This window comes from Narcine bancroftii, chromosome 12 (genome assembly GCF_036971445.1).
Source record: "Narcine bancroftii isolate sNarBan1 chromosome 12, sNarBan1.hap1, whole genome shotgun sequence".
In the NCBI taxonomy this organism is placed as follows: domain Eukaryota; kingdom Metazoa; phylum Chordata; class Chondrichthyes; order Torpediniformes; family Narcinidae; genus Narcine; species Narcine bancroftii.
Window position 1 is genome coordinate 69,783,413 of NC_091480.1, and position 16,483 is coordinate 69,799,895.

Here is a 16,483-nt window from a genome sequence, read left to right on the forward strand (position 1 = left end):
GGAGAAAGTGTTTGGCACAGACTAGAAGGGACAAACTGGCCTGTTTCTGTGCTGTAATTGCTATATGGTTCAATGGGTTTAGGTGGGAGAAGGTGTTCAATATGGACTAGAAGGGCCAAGTTGGCCTGTTTCTGTGCTGTAATTGTTAGATGTGTCAGTGAGGTTAGGTGGGAGAAGGTGTTCAGGACAGACTAGAAGGGCCAGGTTGTCCTGTTTCAGTGCTGTAATTGTTATATGGGTCAGTGGGTTAGGCGGGAGAAAGTATTCTGAGAAAGGAATCTCAGGGACATGTTTTCTGATGATAAATCTGTATATTTGTTTACATGTACAGTTAATTTTTGTAATGCCGATTAGCAGTAATTCTGCCTGGCCCACGGGGATGTAGGAATCTCAGGGACATACTTGATGTTGTATACATCCTCCGAGAGTAAATCTGTTTATTTGTTTACATGTACAGTTAATCTTTGCACTGCCGATTAGCAGTAATTCTGCAAGGAAAGAGGAATCTCAGGGATGTTAGTGACGTCGACTGTAAATTCGAAAATTCAATATTTTCGCCTGTGCCCAGTCCACTCTCCTATTCTCCACCCTCCACCGTGAGGGTTCAACCTAAGATTTCCACCCAACCTTCTGCAGTCCAAGCCCACCATGAATAATAATTTAAAAATTAAAATGAAATTACTCACAGGCATTCCACGGGCACCTGCCGGTCCGGAAGGACCCATTGGGCCTTGGACACCCTGCATCAAAAGAACACAATTTAATTTATTTTGATGATAACATACAGTCAAAGCACAATAATTCAACACAAAGATTGTTAACCTCATAACAACACGGGTAAAAGAGGAACTTCAGCCACATCTTCCTGAGGGAATCTTCAATATGTGCTCATCATTCCTTGATCTGGTTTAAAAGCGTTCATACGTCAAAAGACAAATTGGCTTGTATCTTTTTCAATGTTAGCCCTGTTTGCGATTGAGGCAAATCTAACAGACCTGACATTGTGAGAGCTATGGGGGAGGGGAGGTGGGGAGAGAGGGGGGGAGAGATGGAAGAGAGAGGGGAGAGAGAAGGGGAGGGGAAGAGAGAGGGAAGATAGAGGAGGGGAGAGATTCTAAGCCACTAACTCAGAGGCTCTCTTAAATGATGCCATGTTTAAGTTAAGAGAAAGTTTGGGAGTCGTACATTTGACCCTGCTGTTAAATTTGAAGAGACTTGGGGACCTTCTATAAAATATTTCCACATGACCGTGGTTAGTAGAATCACTTTCTCTTCCGGACTAGTTTTAATTTTATTTCCCTCCATCAGTGAAGATCAGATGATTAAATTTTATTAATAAATTCTTAGGAGAGGTTGCCAGTCTTTAAGATCAGGATGGGTTTTATATAATAAAATTTCTGAAAAATTAAACAATGTCGTGCACAGAATGAAGTTTTATTAATCAGATCGAGTGCACTGCCCCATAATGAGATAGTTTAACTTTGAACATGTGTATTCTACGCGCGACATTAAATTAAGTTTTATTAATCAGATTGAGCATGTTCTCCAGTAACGAGATAGTTTAACTTTGGGCATGCGTATTCCACGACAATGTCATGCACAGAATGAAGTTTTATTAATCAGATCAAGCTTGTTATCCTGTAACGAGTTAATTTAACTTTAGCTTCCCAGTTCATTGACATTGCTCGTCTGGCCATCAATGTAGTAAAGGCGACTGTTTTTCTTTTGAATTCAAGTATAAAAAACATATTTTAAAAAGGGAAAGTGAAGAGCCAGAAAGGACACCACCGACATTCCAAAGCCACGGATACTCACAGGTTCACCTCTGTTCCCTTGCTTTCCAGTTGGGCCAACAGGACCAGGAGCGCCCGGCGCACCGGCAGAGCCTGAGGCACCTGCTGGGCCAGTCTGACCTCGTTCACCCTGTCAGCAAGAAGTAAAGTCATCAGCAAACTGCAGCGGATTAGAGCTGAAATCTGTTTTTTGGGGCGAATCAACGGTGGGGGGGGATGGGACATTTAGGGAGTTGCGGTATCAGAGGATCTCTCTTCCTGGGTCAATGGCACTGCAAAGGAAGCCCATCAGTGCCTCAAGAATCTGGTTGGACTTTCCACAGAGGTGCGATTGAAAGCATCTGGCACGGGAAACACCAATACCCAAGGGAATGGTCCTGTATATGGGCAGCGGTGATTGGCAAAGCCCTGCACCACCAAGCACATGCTGCTTCCCTCAGGAAAGAGGCATGGTGGGCACAGGACTCACACTGCCAGATTCAGGAACAGCTCTGACCCCTCCACCATACATAGGGCCCTATAACAGAGCCCAGAACTACTCCCCCCCAGAACCCGATACATGGTGCCATATAACTGATAGGTGATCTGATGATGATCAACTTAGAGAATTTCAAAGTCTCTGCCTTTGAGTTAATATCCATGACAGAGTTGGCATAGTCGGTAGGATCTCTGTTAACCACCAGGTTCAGGAAAACCTGCTTCCCCTCCGCCGTTAGTCCCCTCAGAAACAAACTCAATCAGGGACTCTAACTTGTGAACTTGATGATTTTCTTTGCTCTCTTTCTGTATTGCACAGTCAGTTTGTTTAACTGTTATTTGTTTACAGTTCTTTTGGTTGTCTACATGTGTACATTCTGTAGAGTTTTTTCCTGTGCCTGGGGGAAAAAAGGATCTCAGGGCAGTACATAATGTCGTGTACGTCCTCTGACGATAAATCTGTTTACAGACCTTTATTTGTTTACATGTACAGTTAATTTTTGCAGTAATTCTGTCTAGCCTGCAGGGGAAAAGGAAACTCAGGGTCGTACATGATCTCGTGTACGTCCTCTGACCATAAATCTGAAGCCCAGGAAACATCCCAGTTGATCTTCTCTGCACTCTCTCTATCTTATTGAGATCTTTCCTGTTGTTCGGTAACCAAAACTGCACACAATGCTCCAAATTTGGCCTCACCAATGTCTTGTACAACTTTACCCTAACATCCCAAGCCTGTACTCAATACTTTGATTTATGAAGGCCAATGTGCCAAAAGGTCTCTTTACAACCCTGTCCAACTTTGATGCCAGCTTCAGGGAATTATGTATCCGTATTCCCAGATCCCTCTGTCCTACCGCACTCCTCAGAACCCGACCGTTCCCTGTGAACGTCCTTCCTTGGTCTGTCCTTCTGAAATGCAACACCTCACCCTTGTCTGCATTAAACTCCATCTGCCATTTATCAGCCCATTCTCCCAGCAGGTAAAATCTTTGAAAACCTTCCTCGCTGTCCACAATGCCTCCAATCTTCATGTTGTCTGCAAACTTGATGATCCAATTCATCACGTTATCATCCAGATCATTGGTAACAGTGGTCCCAGCACTGACACCCAAGGCACACCACTAGTCACCGTCCACAGCCTTTCCTTCGTCTACCTTCCTGGAAACCTCCTTGAAAAACTTGTACAACTTTACCATAATGTTCCAACCCAGTGTCTGAACCAACCTCCCATGTGGGAACTTCTCGAAGCCCTGACTAAAGTCCATGTAGACAACATGCATAGCCTTTCCTTAGTCTACCTTCTTGGTAAACTCCTTGAAAATCTCAATAAGATTGGTTGAACATGACCCTACCGGACACAAAACCATGCTGACTATCCCTAATCTGCCCAAACAATTGTATTTCTGATCTCTTAGATCACTGTACCTTATTTCCAGGTGCACCATCACGGCCTGGGGGGCCATCTGCTCCAGGATTACCCTGTTGGGACAATACAAGACAACATTAAAAGGGTGTGGGTAAAGGAGGAACTTCAGATAAACCTTCCAGAGGAATCTTCAATATGTGCTTGTTGTTCTTCAATCCGGTTTAAAGTGCTCAGATGCGGAAAGAAAAATTCTGTACTTTTCTCTGTATGCGATCGAGGTAAATCTGAGGTGTTTTCTCTATCTCTAGCAGACCCGACATTGGGAGAGCTATTTTTAAGACTTTGCTGGTGACACTGGATGTCTGTTCGCAGCTGAACTTGTGTTGGGGTGGTACCTCCAGAAGTGGGGGACAAGCTCCAATTCATGCATGTGGTCAGGACGCAGACCTATCTACATTGCGATGGGAAAGAACGATCTTAGGGAAATGGAATGGCTTGCATCCACAAAATTTGACTAGGTGGCTCTCTCCAACTGTGTCATGTTTATCTTAAGAAAAGGGGAGAGAGATGTGGGGTGGGGGAGAGATTGGGGAGAGAGAGAAATGAGGGGAGAGAGGGTGAGAAGAGAGAGAGTGGGGGGAAGATAAGGAGAGAGAGAAGGTGAGGGGGAAGAGAGGGGGGAGGGAGGAGGGGAGAGAGAGAGAGGGGTGAGAGAGAGGGGGAGAGAGAGACATGGGGAGAGAGACGGTTTGGAAGACCACACAGAGTGTTTTGTTAATTTCTGGTCACCTCATTACAGGACAGGATGGAAATTAAGTATTGTTAATAGGGGGATTGAATTCTGGAGTAGATAGAAAAATGGGATGGACACTCTATATGCTTTGAGTGGGGCTCAGTGCAGAGAACAAGTTCAATAATTATTATCACTAAAAATTATTTTAGTGATACTCTCTTGGTGAATTTATATGGCTGCTGGTTTACAACGTAGCAGGAGACTAAACTTGATAGAGGTCTGCAAGGTCCTGAGAGGCACAGACAGGTTGGATGGCCAGCGCCCGTTTCCCCAGGGCGGGACCAGAGGATGCGCGTACAGAGTGAAGGGAGGGAAGTATTTTTCTGTTCAGTGCAGAGAGTCATGGTGGCCTGGAACACCTCTCGCTGGGGGAGGGGGGGGATGGGGGGAGGCGGCGGAGGCTGGGATTGGGGGGGGGGCATTTGAGAGGCAGGCACATGGACAGAAGGAAAATAAAAGCAGGGAGGGTTGGGAATAAATGGGATAGCACGACATCAGGAGCGGATCATCATATGCAGTATGGAAAATATACAAACCTCGCGCCCTGCTTCTCCAGCGGGTCCTGTGAGACCTGGTGGCCCAACGGCACCAGGGGGTCCTCTGTCGCCGGAAGGTCCTGGGCCTCCTTGTTTTCCAGGCTCACCCTGAAAGGGAAAAAGGAGAGATTCTATTTTGTGTTTCCTGGGACCAAACACGGGGTCCAGTATGGGGGAAAACCCTCCCCCCAAGCACAGAGAATCTCAAAGTCTCCATCTTTGTGTTAATTTCCACCACAGGTTTGGCATAGTTGATAGGATCTCTATTGAAACAGGATCTGAAAAAACCCTCCCCACCATTGAGAACATGTACAGGGAATACTGCAGCAAATAACAAGGATACACACCACCCGGCACTCACTGCTCCCATGGCTGCCATCAGGAAAGGGGCACAGGGGCCACAAGACTTGCACCACCAGGTTCAGGAACAGCTGCTACTCCTCCACCATACATGGGGCCCTATAACAGAGGTGGGACCTATACCCCCAGACCCCAATACACAAGGCCCTATAACAGTCAGGTGATCTTATGTTGATAAACTCAAAGTCTCTGCCTTTGAATTCATTTCCATGAAGATTTGACATAGTTGGTAGGATCTCTATTGAAACTAGATCTGAAAAAACCCTCCCCACCATCCAAAACATCTACAGGGAACGCTGCAGCAATCAACAAGTGGGATGAGAGTGGAAAGTAAAAGTTTGAGATCCCCTGTCTTAAATTGTACGCAATTTTCTCAAGTGGAGTGCAAGTCCGAACTTCTTTCCATCCCAAATCAATATCTGACATCCAAGTTATGGCAAAACATTTTCTAGCTATTGCAAAGGTAATTTGAACAAATTTTACTTGATATGTATTCAATTTTAACCGATGTTTAATCCCTCTAATGCAGGGGTTCTTAACCTTCTTCTTTCCACTCTATGTAATCCCTACACCATCATTGCTCTGTGATCAGTAAGGGATTGCCTCAGCTGGCATGTGAGTGGAAAGAGAAAGTTTGAGAACCACTGACTTTGCCGTCCCTTGTCAACTTATGACGTTCACAGTTTCAGAACTCTGGGTGGGGGGGGGGCCACTGGTGATTTTTCTCAAGCAAAATATTTCATCAGCAATTGGGGGTATGGAGCAGTGGATTCACAACCTTCCCTTCTCACCCACATGCCACCTGACACAATCCCTTACCGATCGCAGAGCATGGGGATTACTTAAAGGAGCTTGTGAGCGGGGAGAAAATTAATGTGATTAAACCTCAATTAAAATTGTGTCAAGTAAAAATGGTTCAATTGGCTTTGTTCACAGCTGGGAAATGTATTGCCATAACTGGGAAGTCAGGTATCAATTTGGCAACAGACAGAAGTTCAGAGTAGCACTACACTTGAGAAAATCATATAGAATTTAAGACAGTGGTTATCAACTTTCTTCTTTCCCCTCTAAATAATCTGTACATCGATGCTCAGTGATCGGCAAGGGATGGCTTAAGGTGGTATGTGAGAGGAAAGGAAAAGTTTTAATTGTCCCTCGTTGACTCAGGTGGACGGTTTCAGATCTCCAAAGGCTTTGGTTAATACCTCATCGATATATGCTTGCCACTCCCTCCTATAATGTAAAGTAGTCCAATAAGGTTAGAGAATATAGCGTGCTTTGGTTTTTCAAAGGATATTGCGCAGTTTCAGAACTCCAGAGGGAAGCATCAAGGGAGATCAGCCAAGGGCCCAAGTGCAGAGTCCTCAAACGAGTCCCTGATTGAGTGGATCGTTAAAGGGGGGGGTCCTGGCAGCAGAAGGGGAGCAGCCACCCCTGAACCAAGTGGCGCTAACCACAGAGGCCCCTTGTATGGACAGGGATTCCTTCAGGCGGTGTGGGAGTGGGAAAGTTTTGAAAGCCGCAGCTTCAGTCGTTGGCTTGTGACACTCAGTTTTGGAACTCCAGAGGGAAGCAAGCCATAGGCAATTTTTCTCCAGGCAAAACGTTTCAGTGATGATCGGGGTAAAGTAAAATTGGTTCAATTGGCTTTGGCCACAGCTGGGTAAATGTATTGCCATAACTTGGAAGTCAGGTAATGGTTCAGGAATGAACAGAAGTTTGAGTTGTACTACACTTGAGAAAATCACATACAATTACATCCACAGAGGTTCTTAACATTTTTCTTTCCACTCGAAGCAATCCTTATGCTGACAATGTTTGCCAATTGGCAAGGGATCACATCAGGTGGCTTTTGAGTGGAAATTAAAAGTTTTCATCGTCCCTCATTGACTCGTTATGTGTGTGGTTTCAGAACTCCAAAGTACCTCATCGTTATGTGCTTGCCGCTCCCTCCTACAATATAAAGTTGTCTAATAAGGTTAGAGAATGTAGGGAGACAAGGTTTTTTAAAGGATATTGTGCTGTTTTAGTCAGAACCCCAGAGAGAAGTAGGCCAAAGACGATTCTTCCCCAAGCAAAATATTTAGGTAACAATCGGGACCCGGAGCAGGGTGCCCCAACCTATCCTTCCCACCTGAAGCAATCCCTTACTGATGGCAGATCACTAATGGCACAGGGATTGGTTGGAGTGGGAAGAAGAACGCCTGTGTTCGAGGGATTAAACCTCAATTATAAACTGATTTACGTATCAGAAGCCGGAGATTGACCTGGATGATTTATGGAACAAGCAACCAGAGTCAGGTTCAGAGCAGGTCCAACATTATTGTTAATGGGGAGATGTTAGAGGGATTAAACCTCCATTAAAAACTGATAATTAACAATCCCTTACCAATCGCGGATTGCCGACGGAGCAGGGATTGCTTAGAGTGGGAAAAAGAACTCCTGCATTCAAGGGATTAAACCTCAATTAAAATTGAACGTGTATCAAGCAAAATTTGCCCAGATTGCTTTCACCACCACTAGAAAATGTATTGACATAACTGGGAAGTCGGGTATTGGTGCAGGAACAGAGAGAAGTTCAGAGTTGCATTCCACTAGAGGCAATTTAAACATATAACAATTACAGAACAGAAACAGGCTATCTCGGCCCCTCTTGTCTGCACCGATTTAAGTAATCTCCTCCCCACTCCCTGTCCATAGCCCTGCAATCCACTCACATCCACACACTCATCCAACCTCCTCTTAAATTACAAAATTGACCACCTCTTCTGGAAGGTCATTCCACTCAGCCACCCCTCTCCCTCTCATGTTACTCCTAAACTTTTACCTTTAACCCATAACATGCCCCCTCGTTCCAATTACACGGACCCTCAAGGGGAAGAGCCTATTCACATCTACTGTATCCCCCTCATAATTTTAAATACCTCTATCAAATCCCCCCTCAACCTACTACACTCCAGTAAATAAAGGCCCAGTCTACTCGATCTTTCTTTGTATTCTAGATACTGCAATCCAGGCAACATTTTAGTAAATCTTCTCTGTACCCTCTCTACCTTATTGATATCCTTCCTATAATTTGGGGAAAAGATTACACACAGTATTCCAAATATGACCTCACCAATGCCTTGAACAGTCTCAACATCACCTCCCAGCTCCTACATTCTATGCTTTGATTTATAAAAGCCAGCCTACCAAAAGCCTTCTTTACCACTTTCAAAGAACAATGAACCATTATTCCAAGATCTCTCTGTTCCTCAATGCCCTCCCCTTCACTGCACAAGTCCTGTTTTGATTATTCTTCCAAAAATGAAGCACCTCACACTTATCGATATTAAACTCCATCTGCCATCTTCCAGCCCACTCTTCTAAGCTAACCAAATCCTTCTGCAGTCCCTGAAAACCAACTTCACTCTCCACAACTCCCCCTATTTTTGTATTGTCCACATATTTCTTAACCCAATTTACTACTCCATCATCCAAATCATTAATGTAAATGATGAACAACAAGGGACCCAACACCAATCCCTGAGGCACACCGCTTCCATCCTGACATATGGTCACCCACTGCGACCCTTTGGTATCTCCCCCTCTAGCCACCGTTGAACCCATCTGACTATCTCAACATTAATACCTAGCGTGTGAATCTTCCATGTGGAACCTTATCGAAGGCCTTACTGAAATCCATATAGACTACATCTACTGCTCTACCCTCATCAAACTTCCTCGTCACCTCTTCAAAAAATTCAACAAGACAGTAGTTCTCAACCATTTTCTTGACTGTATGGATAAAAAATTGGCTTGAACATAGCAGACTTCCACAATATTTCAAGTGCAACTCTGTATAGATGAGAACAAATCAGGAATTTACAATTATCCAAATTTTCTTTTGGGGGCCAAACAGACTTGACTTGAAATTGGAAAGAAAACTGACCCCATTTCAGATGTCTCCCCATTCTACTTCCACTTCCCTGCCCCCAATGACCTTCCCCCCAACTCCCCTGCCACCCCTGCTGACGACTGGGTCTGGACCATCCTCTTGGCAGCCCTGGAGGAGGATCCAGAGCCAGGTGTCAGGAGATCTGGGGGAGGGGTGGGAAAGAGCCAGTCAATGAGCGCAGTCTCACAGCTGTGATCTAAAGCCCTTTACGAGGCAGGAGAGGAGAGGAGATTTGTGTGATACTCACAGATGGGCCAGGGAGGCCGGGGAAACCTCTTTCTCCACGTTGACCGGGAAGACCTACGATACCACGCTGGCCCGACAGACCTTGAGGGCCTGATGGCCCATCAGGACCCTGCGGGGGAAGAGCAAAGGGGGGACTTCAATGCAGAGAAGGGGCAGAGAAGATCTCCTGTGAAGAGCTTCTAGTCCATGATGAATACCTTCTCCCACCAAAACCCATATAACAATTCCGCGCAGCAACAGGCAAACTTCGCCATTCCAGTCCATGCCGAACACCCTCTCCCATCTAAATCCCCCAGAACTATATCAAATCGACTTACAGAAGGTCCATCTTCACCAGGCTCTCCCTTCTCCCCAGGAGCGCCAGCGGGACCTTGCAGTCCGGGGTCTCCTGCTCTGCCAGTTTGACCAGGGTCCCCACGTAGCCCCTTGGGTCCATCTTTGCCCGGGGCACCAGGGGCACCCACAGGACCAGGATTACCCTGTGTGGCAAGGGGGAAGCAAAAAGGGGGTCAGGATCGGGCCGATGAACATCTCCAGTCAGGTCTGCATCAGGGAAATCTGCAGCCGTTCGTCAATGGGGGGTGGGTTCAGGAGTTGGGCTGCAAAGCGGCAAATGCTATTTAATGCGGGGAAGGGTAAGGTTTTGCATTTCGGAAGGACAGACCGAGGAAGGGTGTCCACAGTGAATGGTTGGGCACTAAAGAAAGCGGTAGAACAGAGGAATCTGGACCAGCTGGGAGAATGGGCTGATAAACAGCAGATGCAGTTTAACGTGGACAAGTGTGAGGTGTGGCATTTTGGAAGGACAGACCGAGGAAGGGTGTCCACAGTGAACGGTTGGGCACTAAAGAAAGCGGTAGAACAGAGGAATCTGGACCAGTTGGGAGAATGGGCTGATAAATAGCAAATGCAGTTTAATGTGGACAAGTGTGAGGTGTGGCATTTTGGAAGGACAGACCGAGGAAGGGTGTCCACAGTGAATGGTTGGCCACTAAAGAAAGCGGTAGAACAGAGGAATCTGGACCAGGTGGGAGAATGGGCTGATAAACAGCAGATGCAGTTTAACGTGGACAAGTGTGAGGAGTGGCATTTCGGAAGGATAGAGCAAGGAAAGACCTCCACGGGGAATGGTCAGGCACTAAAGAGTGTGGTAGGACAGAAATATCTGGAAATACAGATGCATAATTCCCCAAAAGTGGCGTCACAGGTGGACGTGGTTGTAAAGAGAGCTTTTGGCACCGTTGGCCTTCATAAATCAAAGTATTGAGTCCAGGAGGTTGTGGTAAAGTTGTACAAGACATTGGTGAGGCCAAACTGGGAGAACTGTGTGCAGATTTGGTCACCGAACTACAGAAAAGACATCAATAAGATAGAGAGAGAGCAGAGAAGATTGACTGGGATGTTGCCCAGACTTCAGGGGCTGAGTTACAGGGAAAGTTTCAACAGGTTAGGACTTTATTCCCCTGGAATGTAGAAGAACAAGGGGAGATTTGATATTTAGGACTTTATTCCCTTGGAGGGTAGAAGAATGTGGGGAGATTTGATATTTAGATCTTTATTCCCCCGGATTGTAGAAGAATAAGGGGAGATTTGATCGAGGTATTTAAAATTATGAGGGGGATCAGACAGAGTAAATGTAGGTTGGTCAAACCAAGAAAGGACCTACAGGGTGAATGGTTGGGCACTGAGGAGTATGGTAGAACAGAGGGATCTGGACCAGCAGTGAGAATGGGCTGATCAATGACAGATGCAGTTTAATGCGGACAGGGGGGAGGTGTGGCATTTCAGAAGGACAAACTGAGAAAGGGCATCCTTGGTGAACGGTTGGGCACTGAGGAGTGCTTTAAAACCAGAAAGATCGGGGGGAGATAGATACAAAATTTCCCAAAAGTGGCGTCACAGGTGGACGGGGGTCAGAAAGAGTACATTTTGGCATGTTGTCCTTTATAAGTCAAAGTATTGAATCCAGGAGTCGGGGACATTCGGGTAAGGTTGTAGAAGGCATTGGTGATGCCAAATTTGGAGCATTGCATGCAGTTTTGGCCACCAAAATACGGGCAGGATGTGCAGAAGTTCTCAAGTTGGGGACAATCTTCACACTCTTCAAGCTAAATCAGTCGGGGGATCTTGGACAAGTTCCCGAAGGATAATCCGGATCGACCACCATTTAAAAGGGAAGACATGACTCTGAGTAGCACTTACATTAGGACCAGGAGGTCCCACCCGACCAGCAGCTCCGGGAAATCCGGTCGCACCCTAGAAGAGAAGCAGACGACAATGTGAAGCCCCTTTGCTTTCTGTGGACCCCTTGCCACGGTGTGAATTGAAAAATAGGTTTTAATTCGCTTTGGGGCCAGTGAGTGAGGTCCAGTGCAGGGAACGAGTGAGACTGATGTCCAACAATGAAGTCAGTGGGGCACTCATTTTTTTTTTTTTTTTTTTTTTTTTAAATTTTTTATTTTTCACACCATAAATCACAATAGCCATGATATACACTTTTTCTTTTCCACACATTTACAGTGACTTTTTTCTCCCTCCCCCCTCCCTCCTCCCAAGCCACCCCCCCACCCCCCCCCCTCTCATCCATTTTAGGTATACAATCTAGGTTGCATTAATTCAGTTAGACAATGTTGTCATTCAACAAAAATACACCAGAAATTCTACTGAGTCCATTCTTTTCTTTTCTTCTCCTTCCATCAACTTAGGTAATGTTTGTTCCCGGTAGGTTTTCGCTATTGTATTTAATGTAAGGCTCCCATACTTGTTCGAATATTTCAATATTATTTCTTAAACTATATGTTATTTTTTCAAATGGAATACATTTATTCATTTCTATATACCATTGTTGTATTTTCAAATTATCTTCCAATTTCCAGGTTGACATAATACATTTTTTTGCTACGGCTAGGGCTATCTTGACAAATCTTTTTTGTGCATCTTCCAAGTCAATTCCAAATTCTTTATTTTTTATGTTACTTAGGAGAAAGATCTCTGGATTCTTTGGTATATTGTTTTCTGTTATTTTATTTAATATCTGATTGAGATCATCCCAAAATTTTTCTACTCTCTCACATGTCCAGATTGCATGAATTGTTGTTCCCCTTTCTTTTTTACATCGAAAACATCTATCAGATACTGTTGGGTCCCATTTATTTAACTTTTGCGGTGTAATGTATAGTCTGTGTAACCAATTATATTGTATCATACGCAGCCTCGTATTTATTGTATTTCTCATCGTTCCAGAGCATAACTTCTCCCATGTTTCCTTTTTTATCTTTATATTTAAATCTTGTTCCCATTTTTGTTTAGTTTTACCATTTGTTTCCTCATTCTCCTTTTCTTGCAGTTTAATATACATATTTTTTATAAATCTTTTGATTAACATTGTATCTGTAATCACATATTCAAGGTTACTTCCCTCTGGTAAACTCAAGTTGCTTCCTAATTTATCTTTCAAGTAGGATCTCAGTTGGTAATATGCCAGCGCTGTATCTCCAGTTATATTGTACTTATCTCTCTTTTGTTCAAAGGATAAGAATCTACTTCCTGAAAAACAATTTTCTATTCTTTTAATCCCTTTTTTTTCCCATTTTCTAAAGGCAAGGTTGTCTATTGTAAAAGGGAGTAGCTTATTTTGCGTCAATATTAGTTTTGGTATTTGGTAATTTATTTTATTTCTTTCTACATGAATCTTCTTCCATATATTGAGGAGATGGTGTAATACTGGAGAAGTTCTATGTTGTACCAATTTTTCGTCCCATTTATATAATATGTGTTCAGGTATCTTTTCCCCTATTTTATCTAATTCTAGTCTCGTCCAGTCTGGTTTTTCCCTTGTTTGATAAAAATCTGATAGGTACCTTAATTGTGCGGCTCTATAATAATTTTTGAAGTTTGGCAATTGTAAGCCTCCTTGTTTATACCATTCTGTTAATTTATCTAGTGCTATCCTCGGTTTCCCCCCTCTCCATAAAAATCTCCTTATTATTTTCTTTAACTCTTTGAAGAATTTTTCTGTCAGTTGTATTGGCAATGCCTGAAATAAGTATAGTATCCTTGGAAAAATGTTCATTTTAATACAGTTTATCCTTCCTATCAGTGTTAGTGGTAGCTCTTTCCAATGCTCTAAATCGTCCTGTAATTTTTTCATTAGTGGATTGTAATTGAGTTTATATAATTGGCCTAGATTTTTGTTTATTTGCACACCTAGGTATCTTATTGCCTGCGTTTGCCATCTGAATGGGGATTCCTCCTTAAATTTTGAGAAATCCGCGTTATTCATAGGCATTGCTTCACTTTTATTTACGTTTATCTTGTATCCCGACACTTCTCCATATTCCTTCAATTTCTTATATAGTTCTTTTATTGATAGTTCTGGTTCTGTTAAGTACACTATCACATCATCCGCAAACAGACTGATTTTATATTCCCTGTCTTTTATTTTTATTCCTTTTATATTATTATCTCTTCTTATCGATTCTGCTAGTGGTTCTATAGCTAGTGCAAACAATAATGGTGATAGTGGGCATCCCTGCCGCGTTGACCTGCTTAAGTTAAATTGCTTTGATACATGTCCATTTACTGTCACTTTCGCTAACGGTCCCTTATATAATGCTTTAATCCAATTAATATACTTCTCCGGTAAACTGAATTTTTGCAATACTTTGAACAAGTAATTCCATTCTACTCTGTCGAAGGCCTTCTCTGCGTCTAAAGCAACTGCTACTGCCGGTGCTTTATTTCCTTCTACTGCATGAATTAAGTTAATAAATTTACAAATATTGTCTGTTGTGCGTCTTTTTTTGATAAATCCAGTTTGGTCTAAATTTACCATTTTCGGTACCTGTTCTGCTAATCTGTTCGCTAATAGTTTAGCTATTATCTTATAATCTGTGTTTAGCAGAGATATTGGTCTATATGACGCTGGTGAGAGTGGATCTTTCCCTTGTTTTAGTATCACTGTAATTATTGCTGTTTTACATGAATCTGGTAAGTTTTGTGTCTCATCAATCTGGTTGATTACATCCAGGAGGGGCGGTATTATTAGGTCTTTAAATGTTTTGTAGAATTCTATTGGGAGTCCATCCTCTCCTGGTGTCTTATTATTTGGTAAATTTTTTATTATCTCTTGTATTTCTACTGTTCCAAATGGTTCTGTTAATTTATTTTGTTCCTCTATTTGTAGTTTTGGTAGTTCAATTTTAGTCAAAAATTCATCTATTTTCCCTTCTTTCCCTTCGTTTTCGGTTCGGTATAATTGTTCATAGAATTCTCTGAAGTTTTCCTTAATTTCTTTTGGATTATATGTAATTTGTTTGTCTTTTTTCCTTGTTGCCAATACCATTTTCTTAGTTTGCTCTGTCTTAAGCTGCCATGCTAAGAAGTGGGGCACTCATTGATGTGGATGACAGGCCACAGGGGTCCCAGCACCGAGCCCTAAAGCATACCACATGTCACCAAGAAGCAACATGCCCACAGGCTTCTCCCGTCCAACCATTTCGAGCGTCTGAACCTTTCTGACTAACCTCCCATGTTGGATCTTGTCGAAGGCTATACTAATATCCATGTAGACAACGTCCACAGCCTTTTCTTTGTCTATCGCTGTGTAACACCGGAGAACAGGACTGGTTGGGGACAGGTCGGGCGCTGTGTAACAATGGGGTACAGTACTGGTGGGGACAGGTCTGTCACTGTGTAACACCGGGGTACAGTACTGGTGGGAATGGGTCTGTCCCTGCGTAACAACCTTCCAAAACCTTCCCAAGCAACTGGTATCAAAACCCATACTCACTGGTGGGCCCTGGGCCCCACGAGCACCTTTTGGACCAGAAACGCCAGTCGGACCCTGGAACCGGGGAGAGAAGAAAATTCTCAGTGAGGTTGCACTTTTGCATGCCTGTCCCCTGTGCAGGGAGAAGCGGGATGAGGGAAAGGGGGAAGTTCTTCGATTGGGGAGAGCGGCAGGACGAGGGAAGTTCTTTGATCAGAGAGAGTGGCGTGATGAGGGAAAGGGGAAGTTCTTTGGTCAGGGAAAGCGGTAGGACAAGGCAATTCTTCAACCGGAGAATGGCGGGACAAGGGAAGTTCTTCAATCGGGGAGAACGGCGGGATGAGGGAAAGGGGGAAATTCTTCAATCAGGGAGAGTGGAGGGAAAGGGGAAAGTTCTTTGATCAGGGGAGCAGTAGGATGAGGGAAAGGGGGCAGGTCAGCATGACTGGGCAGGAAACTGGTTCGCCACAGATTAGAAGGGCCAAAATGGCCTGTTTTCTGCGCTGCAGTGTCTTAGGGGATACGGAGATTCATTAATAGGGGGATTGAGTTCAGGTCATGTTGCAACTCCACACATTGTGTTCAGTTCTGGGTCACCTCGTAACAGGATGGGCGTGGAGAGGGTGCAGAGGAGACTCACCAGGACCTTCAGTTCTGGTCACTTCATTACAGGACAGGTGTGGAGAGGAGATTCACCAGGACGTTGCCCGGATTGGAAAACAGGTCTCATGAGGCAAGGTGAGCAGAACTGGGAATTTTTCTCTTCAGAGGGAAGAAGGACAAGAGGAGACCCGACAGGGCCTGGATGGCCAACGCCTGTTTCACCCCCTGGGGCAAGATCAACAGAGAGTCATGGTGGCCTGGTACACCTTGTTGGTGGATGCTGGGAATTTATGGGGGGCATTTACGAGCCTGAAACCCTGTGTGCATTCAAGAGATGGGCAGTCGGATGGAAGGAAAATAGTGGGTCGGTACAGGTTGGATTTTCCTGCGTGACCGGTGCGGGGCAGTACGCTGCAGCTCGGTGCACAGGGCTTGCTCACCTGTGGACCTGGGGCTCCCGATGGGCCCTGGGGACCCGGGGCCCCTGCATCACCCTTCTGCCCAGTTTCTCCTGCTTCACCCTTGGGACCGGCCTGGCCGTCGGAACCCTGCAGACGAGAGGGGGGACAAGGCTGGCGTGTGAGTGGCTGCTTCGAGAATCC

At 44.5% G+C, this 16,483-nt stretch overlaps 1 protein-coding gene across 1 annotated transcript in view; it reads right to left on the reverse strand.

Moving 5' to 3' along the window:
• The window catches only part of LOC138746655 (collagen alpha-1(II) chain-like), a 76,370-nt gene that overhangs the window by 13,172 nt on the left and 46,715 nt on the right, over nt 1–16,483 (reverse strand). Inside the window, exons 38-46 of the mRNA XM_069904943.1 lie at nt 16,322–16,429; nt 15,300–15,353; nt 11,711–11,764; nt 9,826–9,987; nt 9,510–9,617; nt 4,966–5,073; nt 3,696–3,749; nt 1,816–1,923; nt 687–740 (exon numbers count right to left, since the gene is read on the reverse strand). Of these exons, the coding sequence (XP_069761044.1) occupies nt 687–740; nt 1,816–1,923; nt 3,696–3,749; nt 4,966–5,073; nt 9,510–9,617; nt 9,826–9,987; nt 11,711–11,764; nt 15,300–15,353; nt 16,322–16,429 (810 nt within the window). The remainder of the gene's footprint in view (nt 1–686; nt 741–1,815; nt 1,924–3,695; nt 3,750–4,965; nt 5,074–9,509; nt 9,618–9,825; nt 9,988–11,710; nt 11,765–15,299; nt 15,354–16,321; nt 16,430–16,483) is intronic.